The sequence below is a fragment of the Gavia stellata genome, chromosome 1 (assembly GCF_030936135.1).
Source record: "Gavia stellata isolate bGavSte3 chromosome 1, bGavSte3.hap2, whole genome shotgun sequence".
Lineage (NCBI taxonomy): Eukaryota > Metazoa > Chordata > Aves > Gaviiformes > Gaviidae > Gavia > Gavia stellata.
In genome coordinates this window covers 60,648,517-60,669,209 of record NC_082594.1, presented here as the reverse complement: position 1 = coordinate 60,669,209, position 20,693 = coordinate 60,648,517, and the positions used below count along the sequence as shown (strand labels likewise).

The 20,693-nt window shown below is 37.8% G+C and overlaps 1 protein-coding gene across 6 annotated transcripts in view; it reads left to right on the top strand.

Annotated features, from left to right (window-relative positions):
* Nucleotides 1–15,524, top strand: part of FGF14 (fibroblast growth factor 14) — a 418,620-nt gene extending 403,096 nt beyond the window's left edge. For all 6 annotated transcript variants that reach the window (XM_059835820.1, XM_059835807.1, XM_059835830.1 and 3 more), the window contains 2 exons: nt 11,188–11,386; nt 13,930–15,524. In XM_059835820.1, the coding sequence (XP_059691803.1) occupies nt 11,188–11,386; nt 13,930–14,066 (336 nt within the window). In that variant the 3' untranslated portion in view covers nt 14,067–15,524. The remainder of the gene's footprint in view (nt 1–11,187; nt 11,387–13,929) is intronic.
* The last annotated feature ends 5,169 nt before the right edge of the window (nt 15,525–20,693 follow it).

The window sequence follows — 20,693 nt, the reverse complement described above, 5'->3', positions numbered from 1 at the left end:
AGGAGTTGCATGTAATCATCTCCTGTGTAATGAGACACATTCAGTTTCTGCTTTTCTAACATATAATGATATATGCAAAAGTGTCTGACTTGTTTCCGTTCACCACTTCTGACTGGCTAACAGTGTGATGCCATTCCAAAAATAGCTTTTAGTGGCTGACATTTTGTTTCCTGTTAATTGTTTAGTTAAAACAGGAGACAGAATGGATTTTCTTTTGTCTTTGGTATTGATTCACTATTCAGCTTCTGAATGTTTGGGTGTAAATCTCTGTATTTTAAGGTTCTTCTGGTAATGGATACTTGAAGTAACAGTTATGTAGATGCTATGAAAATTAAATAATAACAGGAAAATATTTTTAGATGAACTGAAATATATTAAGTGAAAAGGCACTTTAGTGAAGATTACTATTTGCACGAGCTATATATATATAAAAATATATTTTCTGCACTTGCATTTCAAAATACTAGCAAGAAATTTTGGATTTTTGTTTATATTCACTAATTTCCGGACAGGCAACTTTGCTCCTGTGTTAATTTTTTCTGGACAGACATAATGTGGTGGGCAGCACTCTGCTGGGTGTCCCATCATATGTGCATTGACTTTTTATGTTTAAGTGAAACAGCGCTGTAGACATCCATCTCTATGCAAGAATGAAAATGCATAACAGGAAACAGTACAGAATATTTTAAATCTTGCTTTGTTTATTTTTATTATGAACGCTATTTGGTAAAACCTGTCACGTTTGTCAGCCTGTCACGTTTGGGCCATCTTTAAGATCTGACATCCATCATTTTCTACCTTCTCATTGGAAAAGGAGAGGAGGAAGGACAACAGAGAATGGATTTAAGGCCCTTTGTCTTCATGTGTGAAAGCTGCTTTGGAAGGAAATGAGGAAAACCTGTTGAATACTTACAGCAGTGCTTCCACAGCTGAAGGACAAAGCTGGGCAAGAAGATGCACAGTGAAAGAAGCCAACAATTGCTGGTTTTCTCCTAAAACTTGTATTTGCTGTATAGCAAGAGTTAAGTAACAAACATCTGAAAGCGGTCTCTGTTCCCTTTGTATCCCAGCCTTCATTGGTCAACTGCAGCTCCTTTGAGTAATGAAACTAAGAGAAGACTTAGCTAATGCATTTTCTCAGAGAATTCGTTACAGAATGGTTTTGTCTTGCATTAGTCTCCTCTGAGGTTCCTCTGGGCTTCCCTCTCATGTTCTTCTTATGAACACCCAGAGTAAGACAGTGAAAGGATGACAAAGAGACATTAGCAAGAAGTTCATATAATTAACTTACCCTAATTGACCTTTATTCATTCCAGCCCATGTCTTTTACAATAGTTGATTCTTTAGGTGGTATAATTCATGCATTGAGAGGGCATAAAAGAAGGCAATCAGAAAAGCAAGCTCACAACTGTAAAGAAAAAAGAAATAAAAGAGAGTACACTAAAGTAGGCCACTTATAACTTGAGTGTTTTTGCAACTTTTTCTAGCTTCTCAGCTTGTAAATGACACCCATTTAAAACTTCCATAAATTCACACATCTTTTGGAAGGAACATGCAGAACTGAAAGAGTCTAAAGTATACCTTACAAAATACCTCTGAATTTGCATCTATTTGTGTTTACTTTTGCATTTGTAGATAGTTATGGACATGTCATACTATCATACTCAGGGAGGTCTGCAAATACTATGTAACACCACCATATATATGAAAATATAGCATCCCATCTGACATTGCACAATAGTAGCTAATTAATGCTAATATACCAGTCATGCAGTGGCAAAAAGTGGAATCAGTTTTTTTTATCAAACATTTCAGTGTATTGCAGAGGAGCAGAGATTTAATTGGTGGTAAATGGTACGAAAAAGTCATCCTCCTTGGTTCTTTTGGGGTACTTGGTCATTTTAATAACTATTTTGCTTCTTTTCTTGATAGTTTGTGTTATTTGAGGCCTTTGTATTGCAGAAGGTTGTCTACAGTAATGGCTGTAAGTGTCTGGATAAAATTGTGTCAAAAAATCCCACTATTATTTGAAAAGGTTTAGTCTATATCTGAGAGTACTCTGTATTCCTCTTGAATTATTCATCCAGGGACAGAACAGTGGCTTGATGGGCGACTGGATGAGAATTTCTTCCCCAGCCCATCATGGTTTGTTTCTACAGCTATGTTGTTAAATCCTTCCTTTCAGTCTCTGAATTTAGTGCTGTCTCATTTTTCCCTTGGCACTGACCTTTTCTAGCTGAGAACCTGGTGCTGTCTACAAGCTGATGAATTATGGCTGTTCTGAGTGGAAGTGACCAGGAAAGATAGGCTGGTTTACTCACGTTCTTCTCTGAAACATCCCAAACAGTAGTGGAAGAAAATATTCTCTACAATGCACGCAATTTCTCTTAGTCATGCCTTGGGGCGTGTGCCTTTCTTATTGATACTGGATTTCTTTAATCACAGATGCTATACAGGAGATAAAAGTTGTCTTTCTGTGTTGATGCAGCAAGGACTATAGTTGGTGTTTAAGCTGAAGCCTTAAAGCAGATTTTTACTGCAAATTTAAATCTTAAAGGAAGCTAGGTGCTGAGGATTAGGTGGGGAGGGGATTGTGCTCTTAGAGAAAGAATATCTCTTTTCACTGGTACGAGGATTCTGGCTGCATTTCCTTTAAAGCCAAGGATGTACTCAAGCCAAAAAATACACATTTCTGTGAAAGTTCAGAGCAGGACTGAAGCAGGAGAATAACCTCACCCTCCTTTATATGTCTGCGGGTATGAAGGAGGATATTATACTCAACCACATGCTATAACATGTGATGGCTGTCGGTGGGCTGCAGCCCATTCTAAACCCATAGTTACAAATTTAGTTTATCGCTAATATTTCTAAAATTCATTTTGCTTCTTTTATTCAGGTGAAGCAACACTATTTTAGCAATTCTTCTCTTGAACTTTAGTTGAAGTATTCTAGTTTTGGCACATAAATGCCATAAAGACAGTTTTAAAAATTAATAACCTTTTCCAGGCTGCTCCCCCAAACCTTCTTTTGTATGTTTTTGAATTTAAACAGCCTTGATTCACTTGCTCCTAGTGTGAGAGTCATGATTCAGATCTGCACAATGGGCTTCGTTTCAAAAACATTAATTCACTTTTGGAGTCGAACTGTACAACCTTCAATAACACATATCAGAAACGCTTATATCAAGGAAATTTTGTTCTATTTCAGCCATGTCTCACTGAGTTGATGACTCTGAATTGTAGGTATCCATCAAAAGAACATAAATACCTGAGCACTGCTTGTGATATAATACTAACTTCTGTGTGGATGGGGGAGAGATATGTAAGACTTCTCCTGGCTAGTGTATATAAGAGGTAATTTGGGATCATTCTTGAAGTTACTATTTAAAATACGCTTTTATCTGACATCATTGTTTAGTCTTGCAAATGGTAAGTTTATGAAAGTGATCAGTATGTGCGCTGCCTTCCATACAAAACATTATTGCCTTTAATCAATTATAGTTTAATATGACCATAGCTGCTAGTTGTAAGCAAAGCAACCTTTCTGTTATAAAACATGGAAGTTTTTGTATTCAAAGCTGTTTTATGTTCTGTTTCAATCTGGACAGAAAATGAAGCCAAATGCAGGCTGCGATCAATACCGTCTTAAACACACAGAAATCTGTCCAAGCTATTTTTTGTTAGATTGTCTTTATGTATGCTCTGTGGCTTTTATTCATGACCTTATTTTAGGTGCTCATGAATGTACATGAATAAAAGAATTGCTACATTATTAATATCACCAGTCATATCCCTGCTAATTAGAATCCCAGTTAAGTAAGTCCTAATATTTGCAAAAGCATTGATTTACATTTACTTTTGCCTAAATTTAGTCAAAAGTTGTGTTTTGTTTCTTTACAAGCAGCGATAGTCACATCTTTGGGTCTTTTAAAAAGTGAAAAATAAGAGAAAGGAATTATGGCTAAAAGTTTAGCTTTTACACACTGACATCCTTGCTGCTATCTCAGTGATTCTTTAACCAGCAAGAATCATCCCTGGTTTTTTACCTGCACTATTATCAAGTCCTGGGGGGTGTTTTTTGTTTGGTTTTTGGCTTTTTTTTAGAAGTCCATGTGTTAGGAACCTAACAGAACAGAAATAACATTAGCTTTGAACAGCCAATATTGGTGTTCTCTGACTGTTGTAGTCTATTAAGGAAATTTTCTGTCTGAAGACTGTGGAAAGAATGTGAACAGACTTTTGAGCATTTGCTGCTTTCATAGGGCATCTGTAGGATTGGCAGGTTTGGCTCTTACTGCTTTTTATTTTGAAGTTTTGTTAGTAAAGTCACTGCAAAGTTTGTAGTATGGCAGCTACAGTCTCCTGTCCCTCAGTATCTTACTTGGCCAGTTTGCACATAGAAAATTCTGCCAACTTTGCTTGTTCTTGTTTTTATATTTAAAAATTATGTTTGTATTAGGGGTCTTTTATGCCTAGATCAGCTAAATGTCTTCTGAATATACAGGGAATGTAATATCAATTTCTCTTTAATCCATAAAGTACCTAACCATGTGTTGCTGGGTTTTCAGCTATTTGACGAGGCATTCTTGAACAATATCATTTTGAACTGTAGCCTTTTGGCCAGCTTAAGAGTTGGAAAAAATTGGTGCTATGGATGGGAAATCTTGAGTAACTCTTTTATTCTTTTACACCAGCATTTGTCAAATAGGGTTACTATAAGAAGATAGTCTAACTCATCTAATTCAATGTGCAGCAAGTCAGAGAGATATCAGTTTAGGTGTTTTCCAGTTCTCATGTACAGGTGAAGCCTCCAGCTCTTACAGGTCTTGCTGCATAAATATGTCTATGATACGGACTTTTGCCCTTCTACAGTACTGCAGCTGTTTTCTGGGATGTCATCATTTCACACCTCAATTACTCCAGCATCCTCCCCTCCTGCACTGAGAAATACAGTGCCAGCCCCACAATCTCCATTCAGAAGTCTGCCACAAAGTTCATTTCCCAGCTTCATTATTTTAACTGTATTTCTCTTCTCTTTCGAGTGCCTAGTCCTCATTAAACACAGACTGCTTCTCCTCAATTTTAAGGCCCTTCTTCATGAGTTACTTCCAACCTTTCTATCCATTATTAAAATGTCACTTCCTTCTTTTGATTCCTGCGTTGCTAGCCTCTAACCTCAAAAATATCTTTGTGCTGACTCTATGCTGCTTTTCTCACTTTGAAGAAGTCTCCCATAAGCCTCAACAGAGCTACTGGTGTCCTTTCTTCAGTCTCTCCTTAAAAATCCTTTGTCATCATTCCTACAAAAAATGTTAAATTATTTTCAACTGGTCTTGAGTTCTAAAAAAGGATCAGTAATCAGGTTTTTTTACTGTGCTTGATTAGGCTGGCTGTTCCTCGCCTGGCAATCTCTTTGAGTTTGTCTTGCAGTTGTGTTTTCTGCTTGGCACCATGGAGAAGCTGTAGCTAGTTCGGTCTCAGCTGCTCTTTTGCTGCCTCGTGTGATGAACGAGACTCGTTGTGCCCATATCCAGGGGAATCCACTGCCTCCTTATTTGCTGCTGGCTACAATTCAAGAGGCTGACTGCTAGCTATATCACTTCTGTGAGCTGTAACTAGAACGAAACCCTCCTTTCCTATATTTCAGAATAAAAAGCAAATTTATAGAGGCAACATTTGGAGGAGCCCTTGTCCTTGGATCTGCCTGTTTTGATGACCATGGTAGAGCTGTGGTCTTATGCTCTCCCTCATGGTGTGCGGTGGAAAGTTACTTTTTGTTCAGCCCTGACAGTTCATTATTGATTGATGTAGTGAACAGAGGTATAGTTTAAAATTGCAGGTGTTCATGTAATTTTTAAACAATATCTAGAAGCTATATGACTAGCTGTGTTGTCATGCTAGGTTTTACTTTGCAACTCTGTGGTTCACAGCATAGGTGTCTTGTCCATAGTTGCAGAATTATTTCTTCTTTCTGAAAGCTGTAATAGCAAAGTTCCATGTTGTGTGGAGATTATTTTAAGTGAAAGACCATGGCTATGAATGGATATGTGCAACTTCATTAAAGCTAGCTAAATTGAACAGACTAAATTGTGAAAGCCCAGCAATCAGAAGTTACACTGATAACTCATTCACATATTTTCATGTACTTAATGACTTGCGGGACAATAAAGTTTGCTGTACTTTGATTTTGAACTATAGCCTTTTGCTAATGTGCCATATTATTGATCAGCATGGAGGCCTAGCTTCATCATAGAATCATTTAGAACCACAGGACCATTTAGGTTGAAAAAGACCTTTAAGATCATCAAGTCCAAACGTAAATCATGTCAGACTTCAGCCGCTGATTGACAGAAAGACGTTATTTGGTAGAGAATTCATCTCAGTTGTCATTTGAATTGCTTTCCAACAATCCTTGTATCGCCATGTTGACAACACATGTAACCTGAGCTCCTTCATTCAGGCACTCCTAAGTTTGAGAGGTGAATAATGTCTCTTTTTTCTTTATTTCATTTGTGTTTTGTTCTTAAATGAAAGTAGATTCCACCACATGACTCCATGAGCTAAGGCTCCACTATTATGATGTAATGCTACAATGCTGAGTTTTGGCAGCACTGGTGGGGGCCCCAAAACTAAGAACTCCCCAATGACAGAACTTTTTGATTCCAGGAGGTTGAACCCACAACCTGTGTGTTGTGATGCTTACTAATGCTACAGCAACCGGGAGAATTAAAACATCTCCAAATCGGACTCACATCAAGCAAAAGCTTGATGGGAAGCTGGCAAAAATATCCAAGTGCGAATTCTTCTCAGCAAGGTGTGGTTTAATACATCCTTCACTTCTCTAGGACCCAGGAAGCTGTATCAGATTGCAGTTTACAGCCAAAACCCACTCCTGGGGTTTTGGAAATTGGCAGCTGGTATATACTTTATTTTTCAAATGTTGCTTTGACAGGAGAAAACCACCTTTTATATAAGACTACAGGTTAAATCTGAGCACTGACCTTGGAAGAGAAATCCTGAGCACAAGTTCTTGTTTGCAAGTCATGCCTGGTTTTGCAATTTATTCATTCACTTCCTAATACAAAATGTAAAGACTGTCCTGCGATCAAAACCCAAAAAGTCATTCTTGCAGGGAAGATCTAAATGATTCATGTCAGCCAGATACAGATTTGAATTCCTTCAGGTTGAATACAGGTAGGCAAGTAGCCTAGGGGAATGCCCTCACCATTGAGTTTCTCTCCAGCAATGGATTTGAATAAGGTTGGCTGTGGATGACTTTTTTAAAAGTCAGTGCTATTAGCACATTAGTCATTTCCTGAGAATTATTACTGGATTGAGTCTTAGGTATGGAGATCTAGATTTGGCCTAGGTACATGCAGAAACTGCGTTTTGGGTGTCACAGCTGCTTTACTGGAGAAAATATAGGTGCTTACAGCTTTTCAGCCAACTGAGATGGTGTCTGAGGCAAGACTTTAGACGTCACTCTTAACTTAGAAATACTCAGTTTCCCCCTGAGCCCCAGGGAAGGTGCCCATTTCAGAAGTCCCTTTCTGAGTAATTCTTTCCTCAGAGGAACTGGTGGCTGCAGTTCAGCATAGTCATTGTCAGGTGCCTAATTTTTGTTCATGAATACCCTCCACATCGGTGGAACTATTAGCCTGCTTTCATGTAACATACATTTAAGTGACTTTTTGACTGAGAGTTTATCCCAGGCAGAATTGCATCACAGAATCACAGAATCACTAAGGTTGGAAAAGACCTGTAAGATCATCAAGTCCAACCATCAACCCAACACCACCATGCCCATTAAACCATGTCCCACAATGCCACGTCCACATGTTCCTTGAACACCTCCAGGGATGGTGACTCCACCACCTCCCTGGGCAGCGTGTTCCAATGTTTGACCACTCTCTCTGTAAAGAAGTTTGTCCTAATATCCAGCCTAAACCTCCCCTGGCGCAACTTGAGGCCATTTCCTCTTGTCCTGTTGCTAGTCACTTGGGAGAAGAGGCCAACACCCACCTCTCTGCAACCCCCTTTCAGATAATTGGAGAGAGCGATAAGGTCTCCCCTCAGCCTCCTCTTCTCCAGACTGAACAACCCCAGTTCCCTCAGCCGCTCCTCATAAGACTTGTGTTCCAGACCCCTCACCAGCTTCGTCGCCCTTCTCTGGACACCCTCCAGCACCTCAATGTCCTTCTTGTAGTGAGGGGCCCAAAACTGAATACAGGATTCGAGGTGCGGCCCCACCAGCGCCAAGTACAGGGGCACGATCACCTCCCTACTCCTGCTGGCCACACTATTTCTGATACAGGCCAGGATGCCGTTGGCCTTCTTGGCCACCTGGGCACACTGCTGGCTCATCTTCAGCCGGCTGTCAATCAGCACCCCCAGGTCCTTTTCCTCTGGGCAGCTTTCCAGCCACTCATCCCCAAGCCTGTAGCATTGCCTGGGGTTGTTGTGACCCAAGTGCAGGACTAGGCATTCGGCCTTGTTGAAACTCATACAATTGGCCTGGGCCCATCGATCCAGCCTGTCCAGATCCCTCTGCAGAGCCTTCCTACCCTCATGCAGATCCTAATATACTGAGTGAATGCAAAGCTATCCAAAGCTGTTCTACTACCCAGACATCTGGAGTAGGCTAGCTGCAGTACTTTCGGGCAGAATCCAGTATTCAGGTTTGGCTCTTCCTTGTATGCCAAAAAAAATTAGCAGACTATTACTGTGCTTTTCATAACTGAGAAACAGTAATGGTGACATTTTGTCCAGTCTATCAGTCTGCATCCAGGAGCAGCCATGTAGTTGTGTTAACATCATCCATTTTTTTGACTTAGTAAATACCTACTGCCTCATATGCTGGGCACTGTCAGAAACACTACCGTATGTGCCAAAGAAATGAGAAAGAGCCAGGTCTGATCCAGAGGTGGGATATGAGTTGAAGGAATCATGTTTCAGTATCCTAATGGATAGTGTTTGGGAAAACACACAAGTAGCGTTTATGGGCAGCCAACCATGTCTAGTACGGAGGAGCATGGAATGACAAACAGCTTTTGTTTAAAGCAAGAAGTGGGTATTGGCTAAGAAGTAGTGTTTATGGTACGTGAGCTTTATAAGGAAGTAAAACTTAGTGGGGAACACAGAGGGTAGCATTTGCAGTGAAGTGGGTAATAAGGAGAGCTGTGTAGGCATTTCCTGATTAGCATCTGCTGTTTCAACAGCCGAGGAACATGACTTGCATGTAAATGGTTGTGCTAGGCTTTAACAGGCATTCCCTCTAGCATGCCACCCTGCCTTCTGGTTTTATTTTGAGTCTCCTTGAGCCCTGCTGTGATTTGAAATCAGTGGAGGAGAAAGGAGAGTAACACAAACAGATGTCTTAAAGGCTTGTAACAGAGAGAGAAAAAGCCCCGTGGCAAAGGAGAAGGTGCAGTTAAGGCATTTCCTGTCATTAGTTTTCGGTGCCTCTAGTACAGACTGTATTTGCATTTCTGCATGTGTATATAATAAATACAGCTGTGCACATAGGTGGAAAAGAAGTGGTAGTGCAAAAAGATGGCCATTGCACACATCAGAGAATATTTTTTGCATCCTGTAAATGAGTGTGACCTATAGACACTAAGTGTACTTGCTCTCAGAGACAAAGCAACCTATTTTAGGGCAGGTTCACAAATTATTTCCCTGCTGCTGCAGCAACTCCTTTTAGTCTGTTGCTGGATAAAATACACTAATTCTTTTTATTTGAGGTTAAAAGTTGCTCCATAATTGAGAAAGCTAATAGTATGCCTGGTATCCATCAAGACAGCTTTGCTTACAGGTGCTAACTTAAGCCATGGCAATACAAATACTGCGTACCCCATAACATCAGGAGAACTTGATTGTGCACTAAGTGACATTTAGTGCAGATTCAGAAAAGTACTTAATCTGTGCTTTATGGTATGGGAAACTGTGTCGTTAAGGACTTTGATTTCCAGAAAGGAAATCTGTGACAGAAACAGCTGTGAATTTCTTACAATATATAGGCAGCTGGGGATGGCATAGAGACCCTGAAAACACATTACCTGCTGAGTGTTAACTCAGTACTGTGTGGGGCCAGGAGCAAAAAGAAATGGGAAAAAAGAAACAAACTGTGAATGGAGAAGTGAAAATATATGACATTTCCAGATTTTTACTTCTTGGGAAAGATAACTGAAATAAATATAAAAAAAAGGATTCACGGCCGACGACTTTGTGCTCTGAAGGCTTAGCAAGCTACCTTCCACTTTCCCACATCTACCTCCTCCTTTTATGTCTTATGTCTTCCACAGGTTTCAGCAGATGGGTCCAAAGACAGAAAATCACATTCACACAGAATCCTATTTTCTCGTGATATTTTAAATGTAATTTTATTTGCTTATTAACTTGCTGGGTTTTTTCGAAGGATTTTGGGAAACTGTCTCAATATATGTTCACACTGTTTATTTTGTTGCTGTTACTTCTGTTATTAAAAGATATATATATTTAAATCGTTATTTGGCTACTGGGCTACAGAAGTTTGTGCTTAGTTTAACCTTAGTAAAGAGTTTAGGACAACTGCTCTGTTATGGAATGTGACTTCTGAAAAGCATTCCAGTTTTGGGATGAATGCTGAGGATGTCAGTAGGAATTATTTTTCTTTGTACAGAAATTTGTACATCAAAATAGGGTTTCCTGTGGTGTTTCAGGCCATGCGGACTCTAGGAAATTATATGTATTTTAATATGTTGGTAGCAGCATTTTTTAAGCATCCAGTATTAGTTGTTATAAACCATAGAGGGAGCTGGTTGCATTTAGCATGTTAAAACAGAACAACTGTTTTCTCATTAATGCCATTTTAGCATAGACTTTCTTAATCTTTACAATGATATCCTATCAGAAAAATAAGCGCAATAATAATTATGCCTGTATTTTAAATAGTGGTTTTATGCCTGTGTCGCTTCCTCTCTGCTTTGAAAATACATTATCCCTGTTACACAGATGGGAAAACAGAGACATCCATGGGAGGTGAAATAACTTCACCAGGAGGTCATCTAGAGGGAGAAGGATCTCTTGGTCTCAAAGCAGAACCTTATAAATAAGTCGTATGTTAAACTTATCAAGAGATATTTGTAAGTTAACAAAACAGAAGCTGCACTTCAGCGATATCATTTAACATTCACTTTTTCTCTCACAGGAACTATTTACACCGGAGTGCAAATTCAAGGAGTCTGTTTTTGAAAATTATTATGTAATCTACTCATCCATGCTCTACAGACAACAGGAGTCCGGGAGGGCCTGGTTCTTGGGGCTGAACAAAGAAGGGCAGGTCATGAAAGGAAACAGAGTGAAGAAGACAAAACCAGCAGCTCATTTTCTACCCAAGCCATTGGAAGGTGAGGTTCAGTTCATCGCTGGCAGATCCTCTATAAATCTCACAAGAAGAAGAGGGAATGGTTTCTAAAATACCCTTTGTGAATGTGTATGCCCCACACAGGGGCCATTCCAAATGACAGTCCCCAGGATTCATGGAGCAGTTTTGTGCTTTGGCATAGAGATGCTAGAAAGGGCATATGTAAAAACATTTTTTCCAGGGATTAAGAGGTCATTTTGCAAGGAAAGAAATCTTTTGTGGAAGTGCATTGTGCTGTTTTTAAAATATTCTCTCAGTAGGGACGAAAGCTGTTGTGAGTCTTGCAGTGAGAAAATAGTCCTTTCATTAAGCAGAATGAAATAATGGATATTGTAGGATAATTGGGAGTTATAAAGGGAATGGATGAAATGTCAGCATTTCAAAGTAAAAGCTTTCTAATACAAAACACAAAGGTCTCTCTATAAAATAAATTATACTGTATTACTTAGCCAGTTGATGTAATGCACATAACTTGTATAAGTTGGCCTTTAAACCAAGATAGAAGCAAAAAAAAGTCATACTAACTTTACACACTAAAATGGTGTATTTTGGAACTTTTGGATTATCCTATATATTCTGCTGGCCTTTATAAACCTATGCTGCTTTTTGCTTCTTGTCCTGATGGCACTCCAGATTTCATTGATATTATTGCTACACATAGCCTCAGCCATTCTGAAAATTATCTCATTGCTTAACATCTGAAAACACACATCTGAGTACTGCTTTAGTTAGCAGTCCCATTTCTTTTAACATTTTAGCATAATTTTTTTTAAAAAAAGATCAGTTTGTTAAATGTTTTAGAGTTTCATCATAAGGAAAGAATCTGAATAATCCTGTGTTTTAACTTCATATTTGAACTCAGGTTGATGCCTTCACACTTTCCTCGTCTTGCAAAAGCTTATAGTATTTTCATGAGCTCTCAACAATATTGACACTTTATATGTCTATCCTTTATATTAAATTATAAGAATTGTAGGGAGGGAAAGCCAATGCATTTTTAAAAGCGACATCAATTCATATGGATTAGGAAAGAGGTGACTTTTTTTGTTAATGTTTGGATGGTCAGACTCTATCAAAATAGCTTAGACAAGGCTTGGAAATAACTTGTTAACATTGCCCATGAGAGTCATCAAATGTGACAGCTCTGCTATATAATTCCTTACTTTATAGTTCCATCTCATGTTATTCGACTTAATATTTTTGTAGGTCATGGTGTTATTTCATCAAGCTCTTTTAATTAATCAGCAAAGTGTCCTAAACACAGTTACAGGGGCACTCTGAAGACATAGATCATAACCAGCCTTGTGTGCTCTAGAGAAGACGTTTAATTTCAGACTTTCAGAAGCCATAAAAGGATTTAGATTATGTCATTGGAAATGTTAGAACAAGTATTTGATTAGTTAATGATGCTATGGGGCCCTTCATATTTATTGTGAAGTTGGTCAGTACTTTGATGCTCCTGCCTCCTACTCTAATTAGACAAGGGATGAAGGGATTGTACTCTCCATGGCAGCACACAGCCAGTCCTGAAATCATAGTGTGATGATTAATTCCTTTGACTGCTTTGACATCTCTTTTAATGTTGCTCGGATATAAATAAATGCTACTGAAGTTAGGTATAAGTGGAAATATTACCTGATTCAGTGGCATGGAAAATGAAATCGAATTATCCAAGAGCATTAATCATTAAGGCAGCTTAATGCTGGAACTGTGTAATTGAACACATGTATTTTCCTCAAAGGACGTAAAGTGGTTAGATGATAGGGACTGAAGCCCAGGGGCAAACTTTCATTTCCTCTAAGAATTCAGTTAATAGTTTAATTTGGAGTGTTCTGCACTTCTACATTCAGTGGAGATCAGTGGCTACTGCATACATTTTTGGAAAGGAGGAAGAAAAAAACCCAAACCTCTTGTGTACTCGCCGCAGCACTGTACTGGACATTTCTTCAGTACACACCTGAGGAGATCATGGCCAAGTTCCTCATGTTTGGGAGACAGATGTACAAATAACTTTGTAGAACTGGATCCAAGTCTAGTCTTGCAACACAGGACTAAAAAAGAACACTTAAGTCTAGGCAACTGTATCGTATGATCCCATTTGTTAAACACCATCTGTCTTATCATATTTTACTTCTAAAAACTTGCAGAATATTTATTTAAGGTGTGTATATATATACACATATGTGTATATATATGTATGTTTTTGTATGTCTGCCTCATGCAAAGACAGAACAGTACTTTTTGATTTCCAAAGCTTCTAATGTTTCCATTAAACAAGCAAGCAAACAGTTTCCTACTGTGTTTTTAAGTCAGATACGGAAGAAGTGAGAAATTTGGAGGGTCAAGCAAAGCTATCAGTCATGCAAAACAAGTGTCTGCCCAAGTAAATAGTTTCCCTCGGATGCAAGAGGAACATGGATTATATTATAACATCAGTTCTTGTAGAAAATTAATCCCATTTGAGATGAGCTTTTAAATGAGATACATTCTTAAAAATGTCTCTCCTTTTCTCTTTTCTCCCCTCAGTTGCCATGTATCGAGAACCGTCTTTGCATGATATCGGAGAAACAGTGCCAAAGGCTGGGGTAACTCCAAGTAAAAGCACAAGTGCATCTGCAATAATGAATGGCGGCAAACCAGTTAACAAGAGTAAGACGACATAGCCAGATCCTCACGGGTGTTGTGACTTACTCAGTCCCGAGTACAGTTGAGCGATTTATCCTTGCCAGACTTCTCCTCTGCAGTGTCTGTGGATCAGCTTGCAGCAAGTCACAGACTTGCCTATTGCTGTTTCTGAACTGAGTTGTTGCAAGTGGATAAATCCCAACATGTAGCTCCACCCACAACAAGAAGACACCTGGATGAACCAGCTAAACTCAGACCATGGAATGCCCTACCAGATATTGGAATGCCTTTTTAATATCTTTTCTGTGACTGTGACACTTCATGTGAATGACATACTTCACAAGTACACTTGATACCTTGCCTGCTGACAATTGCCCATAATCCCTTTTTGAGTCCAGTTTCAGCAAAATCCATGTGTTTAAGTTCTATTTTGTAGCACACAAATAATCAAGTAATTTCTAGTTAGAAGCTGTAAACCTGTGCTATTATGGATTTCTCTTCTTCCCTTTTTTATAAGGCTGCTCGCTCCACTGTCTGTGACCTTTTGCAGGGATTGTGTTTATAACTTAAGTGTTGCCGATGGCTTAGTTCTGAAAGCAATCAGGGAATCAGGAAGCCTTCAAAAATCTATTAGTACAAATTATATCTATAAAGAATAGGATTGTTGTCTCTGGCTTACAGTATTGATTAAATGTGAATACTCTTTAGTAACAGATACTGTGCTTCTGAGGTTGGCATTATAGTGGAGGGAAGAGTGTCAAACACACCAACAGGAAGTTTTCTGAAACTAGTGTTTGGCATCCCCCTATAGTTTCTTTTTGTGTGTGTGTTTTATACATATCACAGGCTTACTGGTAATGGTAACATTTGCCTTGCCCAGCGAGCAAGACCCACTCGTTTTTGGGAAAGTGGGTCCAAAGAATTTTGTAGGCCTTGTAGGCCTGAATTAAGGCTCATTTTTCATCTACTAAATCTTCATTGTTTGCAAAACAACCACCACCAATAAAAAAAAAATAAATAAGACTAACCAGAATTGCGCTGCCTACATCCATTTCAAATATAATCCTTTCCTGTTTTTAAGGAACTGAACTTAATGCCATTGTTATTTTTGGCTGAATCCCACACCTACTTAGCAAAGCATGGGCAAGGATGTTGTTGTGTTCTTTTTTGCAGCACCAATGCAAAGGGTAGTTACAAATTATAGTTTAATATTTCCAGTGTTTTAAAAAAAAGTTTTAAAACTGGACATATTACAAAACTTTTTTTTTTTTTTTAGCTAAGCATGCAAAGTCCAGTCCTATGTATCTCACTGATATCCCAGTACATACCTCCACCCAGCTTCCTAGGATAATATGCCCACCAATTGCTAGATTGAAGGTGCCTTGCCTTGATCTCTGTATACTGTACTTTCTCCTATGTGAACCTAGAAGAAATCAAAAACATTATAAAATTGAAACCTTGGATCATATTACCAGAAACATGATCAACACTTTGAGTTTATCACTTGTGAACAATTAAACCAATGTTGGGGGGGGGGGGGGGGTGGATTTAGGGAATGCCACAGAGATGACACTGAAGTGTTGCACCCTTAGTCACTGGCTTTCAGAAGACCAAAAATATGGGTACTGTCTGTATGCTTAAGAAGGTATTTGTTTCTCAGAAAGGACAACAAGGACTAAACTGTACCTTAGTCTGGAAAACTGTGTGGCAACGCTCTCTTGGCCTCTTGCTGTTGCCTTGATATGTAAAGACAAATAAAAAAGGAAATCATCCATTCCTTTTTTAGCATTGTATTTCTGGCAATTTGTTTTATCACATCTTTGTGATGAAGTCCCTAACAGAGACTGCTCGTTATTTCAAACTCCCTGTCTGCTCAGCTGAACAACTGATTTAGTCTGAATGAACTCTCCATGCTAGTTTTTAAATGGGTTGTTTTTATAAGCAACATTTAGTGTACTCTTCAAGGAGGCTACTGTAAAGCTGCTAAATTCTAGGTAAACTTTTTTTTTTCCCATAGGCCAGACTTCCTTGCTTATCTATGTAGTATGAGAACAGCAAGCTAAAACTTGATGTTGGGTCTTTCTAGGGAGGGAATGGGTTAAGCATGAAGCCCACTATCCATATAGAGAAAAAAAATACAAAGCTACTCTAATGCTGTGATAAAAATGCAAAGAAACATTGACTTAGACTGTGCCCCTGCCTGCTAGCACTAAACATGGGGCGGGGGGGGAAACAACACTTTATTAAAAACTTCAGTGCACCCTTCTCATCCCATCTGGTCCGGTGGGATTTGTGCACCATCCCTGAGAAAACAAAACAAAACCAAAGTAACTCACATAGTGAGCTGGGGGCTTGCTCTGCATCTAGAGGACCCATGGCAGGCAGCAGCCTCAAGGTTCTACTATCCACTGAGTCCCAGAGGAGGCCCCAGGCTTTTCTACAGTTATAAGAGGTGCATTTGAGAATATTATGAGTAAGATAATACAGCTGAAAGCTACATTGTTTTTCTCTCTCACCTGAATTTCATAAGAGTTCATGAGGAGGGAATACATGTGTTCATGTTCCATCCAGCCGTCTTTTTACTCTCCCAGTGTAAGAGCCTGGGGAAAGACAGGGCTGGAGACCTGGCTGAGCCATGCAAGGAGGTTCTGGTTCATGGCCTGTTGCTACATAAGTATTGTTTTCAGCATTAAAATTTTGATCCTGAGTAATTATGATCTGCAAACCAGTTTGGGGGGCTATCATTAAGGACAGATTTATTTTTTGTAAGCAGTTAGTACATACTGGAACTACGTCTTTTTTTTATTATTTTCTGGTTTTGTTTCTATGGGCTAAATCCATATGTGTGTTTAAGCCAATGAATAGATGCCCTAAAAAATATTTTTTCTGCTATCTGTTTAAACATAGCAAAGGCGTCTTTGTGCTTTGTTTCCTCCCTTTAATTTTGTCTCATCTCATCTTTTGCATGAGAAGAGGATGGCAGGGATGAACTGCATGTAGTAGGTTATGTCTATCACAGAACTGTTGGTCTGTATTACTAAATTTACATACATATATGCAAAGGTTTTGTCTGCATTGTACAGTTTGTGTTTATTCTTATTTGTTGTATACACAGATTCAACATCATGAATAAAACATTCATATGAAGGCATACCGGAAAGCAACAAAAAAGCTTATGTAAGAAGTAGACTGTGCAAAAACATCATTGCACTGGCCACAGGATGGTGAAATTTCATGTAAATAGGTTGGCAAACTCAGTTCTCCCCTTTTACCATGCCAAAGAAAATTTAGCTCCTTAATATAATACCTCTCTTGCTGTTCTCCAGGATGAGACTTCATCATTTTCTTCCCTCTAAAATTAATTTTGCTGTTAAGTGAAAGCTGTTTTCAACTGTCTGTTATTACTAAAGTACTGTACAGTAAACCTGATGGAATCAATTTGTATTTACAGATTGGGTTTTTTGTACTTATACGTCCAGCTGTCTGTGAATCTGCAGCGTTCCAGATCTTTGCATGCTTGCTTTGTATTTTGTTCTTCTTCTGGGTTTTATCTAATCTCTGAGAGCCTGTTTGCACAGCAATCCAACCTCATTTTACCATTTCTTACATTAACACTGCACATAGTCATTATCACTTTCCTTTTTTTTTTAGATCTGTATTTCAGCTACAGTTCTATTTGGCAAAATCAATCACACCTGCACAGTTTTAGAAATCCAGTTTTAAGTAGATATGAACTACTTCAACAAAGCACTGTTTTGTTGTACTTCAAAAATTTTATAAATACACAAGAATCCTTATGAGATTGCTCACATGATAGAGCCTATAGAAAGGTGTCTATAGCTTTTAAGTGCTTTGTAGTTCACATAACACAGCTTTTGCCTAATTTGCTGGATTTTTAGCCACTCTCAAATATTTTTTTAATGTACTGTCATTTTCATAAACTTTAATTTGTGTAGTCAGGTTGGTTCTTAACAAACCCCCTCCCCCCAAAATATAAAGTAAACCAATTCATTTTGACTATGGTATATACCTGAAACAACACTAAGAACTCTGACTTTTTATATATATTTTGGGAAACATTTTCTCTTGGTTTAAAACCACTGTAAGCAATGAGATATGAAAACAGGCAGTTTGGTCCATGCATTAAAAGTGTGTCTTGCTGATCCATCTGTTTATTGGTATAAAGAAGAAATTATTCGGCTCCATTCAAATGGGAATGCAAGTAAAATTACCCTAAGTAAAGAGCTTATCTTCCTTTTAAATGCCCCTTTAGATAAACTCGTATTCTGTCCAATGCATTCTAAAATGTCTAATAACAGGGTTTTTTTTGTGATGACTAATGCAAATGCTATGACTTATTTTTAAAGATGTAATAAAATTTTTGTTCTATTACCTAGTCACAGAAATATTCAACTTTTAGCTTTCTTCACCCCAGTATCACTTAGCTGTATCATTTAGCTACAAAGTGAAATGTCATTCTGTAAAGAAGCAAGGGCAGTGCATCAGAGATGTCAGAGCAGGTACATGATTAAATGTTCATCTATGTGTTTCTAAAAGAGAGTATGGCCAGGGGAAAAAGCATCACAAGTAGGTTAATAATTTATACAAGCAAATCAATCCACAGCTGTTTTGCAGGTGATATTACAGATTAGTTTAATACAATAGGCATAATCCTGCAAGTCTATTGTAGAAGCATTCGTCACACTTCTGGATTGTGTTCTTTCTCTCATAAGAAGAAAGCAAGGCTGTATCTTTTGTTTATAAGGTTTATCAATCTAGCCAGTATGAAATCCCCATCCAACGTTTTTACCACCTAGAACTGCCTTTTGCCACAGGCCTGGAAGCAAGTTTTTACAAACACTAGGTATGAAGAATCAAGCAGTATGTATCACTCCCTTATGCCACTTCCTGCTTTTACAGTTTATGTATCTGAAATTCCCATCACAGGGAATGAGGTGTAAAATCACAATTTATTAATACAGCTATTATTTTTACTTATGTAGAATAATAATCTTATTCCTTCCAATCTCATTTTTCTAGTGAGTAAATGAGCCACAAAACAGATCTGCTGGGAGTTGCATCACCCATTACCTCAGCATGAAGAGCGGGGGGAATGTTCAAGCAACGTTATAAGAAACAGAATAAAAATTGGAAAGGAATTGATGTATACATTATATTTTTAGTAGTCTTAGTTAATACTTTAAGGTTTATAGTGATAGCACCATTTTGTTTGATAATTTACATTTTAATGAACCACTGACAGTAGATGTCTTAGAATATTCTAATATTTTTCCATATGTACCTTAACAAACAACTTGGATAACACTTTTTGAAATGCTATGGCTATGTAATCCATGCAGTAGCCAAAATGTTGAAGTTGATTAGTTTTTTTAAAAAATTCCTACTGGAAATCAGAATCATCTTACACTCTTTAAGTATATAAATTTAAAATTAAAGCAAATTACAAAGCAAAATGCATCATATATGACATTGCAACCCTCTAAAGAATTGTTCTTTCATCTATGAATAAAAGTACCTGAAATACTACGGCTGATCTACAGTATATATAAATCTGCTTATCATACCATGAAACAAGTCAAAAGCATCTACTGAACCTAGCTAAGAGTTTTGATTATCTAGTATTTTCTTATTACAGTACTAAATACCAATGGAAGGAAATCAAGGAAAACTTTGTATCTTTCATTGTTTACACTTTGATTCAGCAGATGAATGTATATGTGAAAAAACACTGATTATAAGATGATTCAGGTCAGTGGTATTCATAAATTTAAATAAATCTGTGCTCTCCAGACACCAGGGTTGACAAAATGCATATATGTTAAAATTTAAGAACATATTCCTGTTAAGCTCTACAGAGTTTAAGGCTTATAAGTATAAAATACAAACTATAATTTCAAGATGAATTTTACTTTGAAGATTCTTTCTACTTTATCAATACATTTTAGAACTCTGCCTGATATTTTGGTTATCTAAAAAGAGAGCAGCTAGCAGCTTTGGGATGTATGTGTCATCATTTATCTGCATAACTTCTATAGAAGATAACTTCTATAGAAGAACTTTATATAGAAGTTATGCATGGATGTTTGGTGATTATGAGAATATGGGTTTCACAAGCTTAATTTTTAGAAAGAAAGAATTCAGGTTAAGGGAAAAAAAAGGGTAAGAGAAAGAGCAAGCTAAATGGGAAGGGGGAATAATAAATGTGATTAAATAAATTCATTCAAATTTTTTGCATTCTATTACATGCCCTGTACCATTGTATTTTCCTATTTCAAAATTGTCCTTTCTAAAAGAAAACTGATTTCTAGACTAATAATGGAAATACCTTTTTTGGTTGATATATAGTTCCCCTATTTTTGAGTCATGTACCTCTTCAAAAATCAGGACCTTGGCACCTAAACCACAATGTTACAGTCTGGTATTAAAAAGAAATATTTTCCAGCCATTTAAACAATTTCTCGCTCAATCATGGTTTCACAAAATGTAAACACTTTTGAAACTAAAACGTGTGTATCCTTTTTTGCTCTAAAGAATTCAAGGGCTGCCAAATCTACATGTACAAAAAAATAAGAGACTCATATGTAAATAAGTTAGGGAAGTCCCAATATTTGTGCATCATTCATAACTCAATGTGAATTTCACAC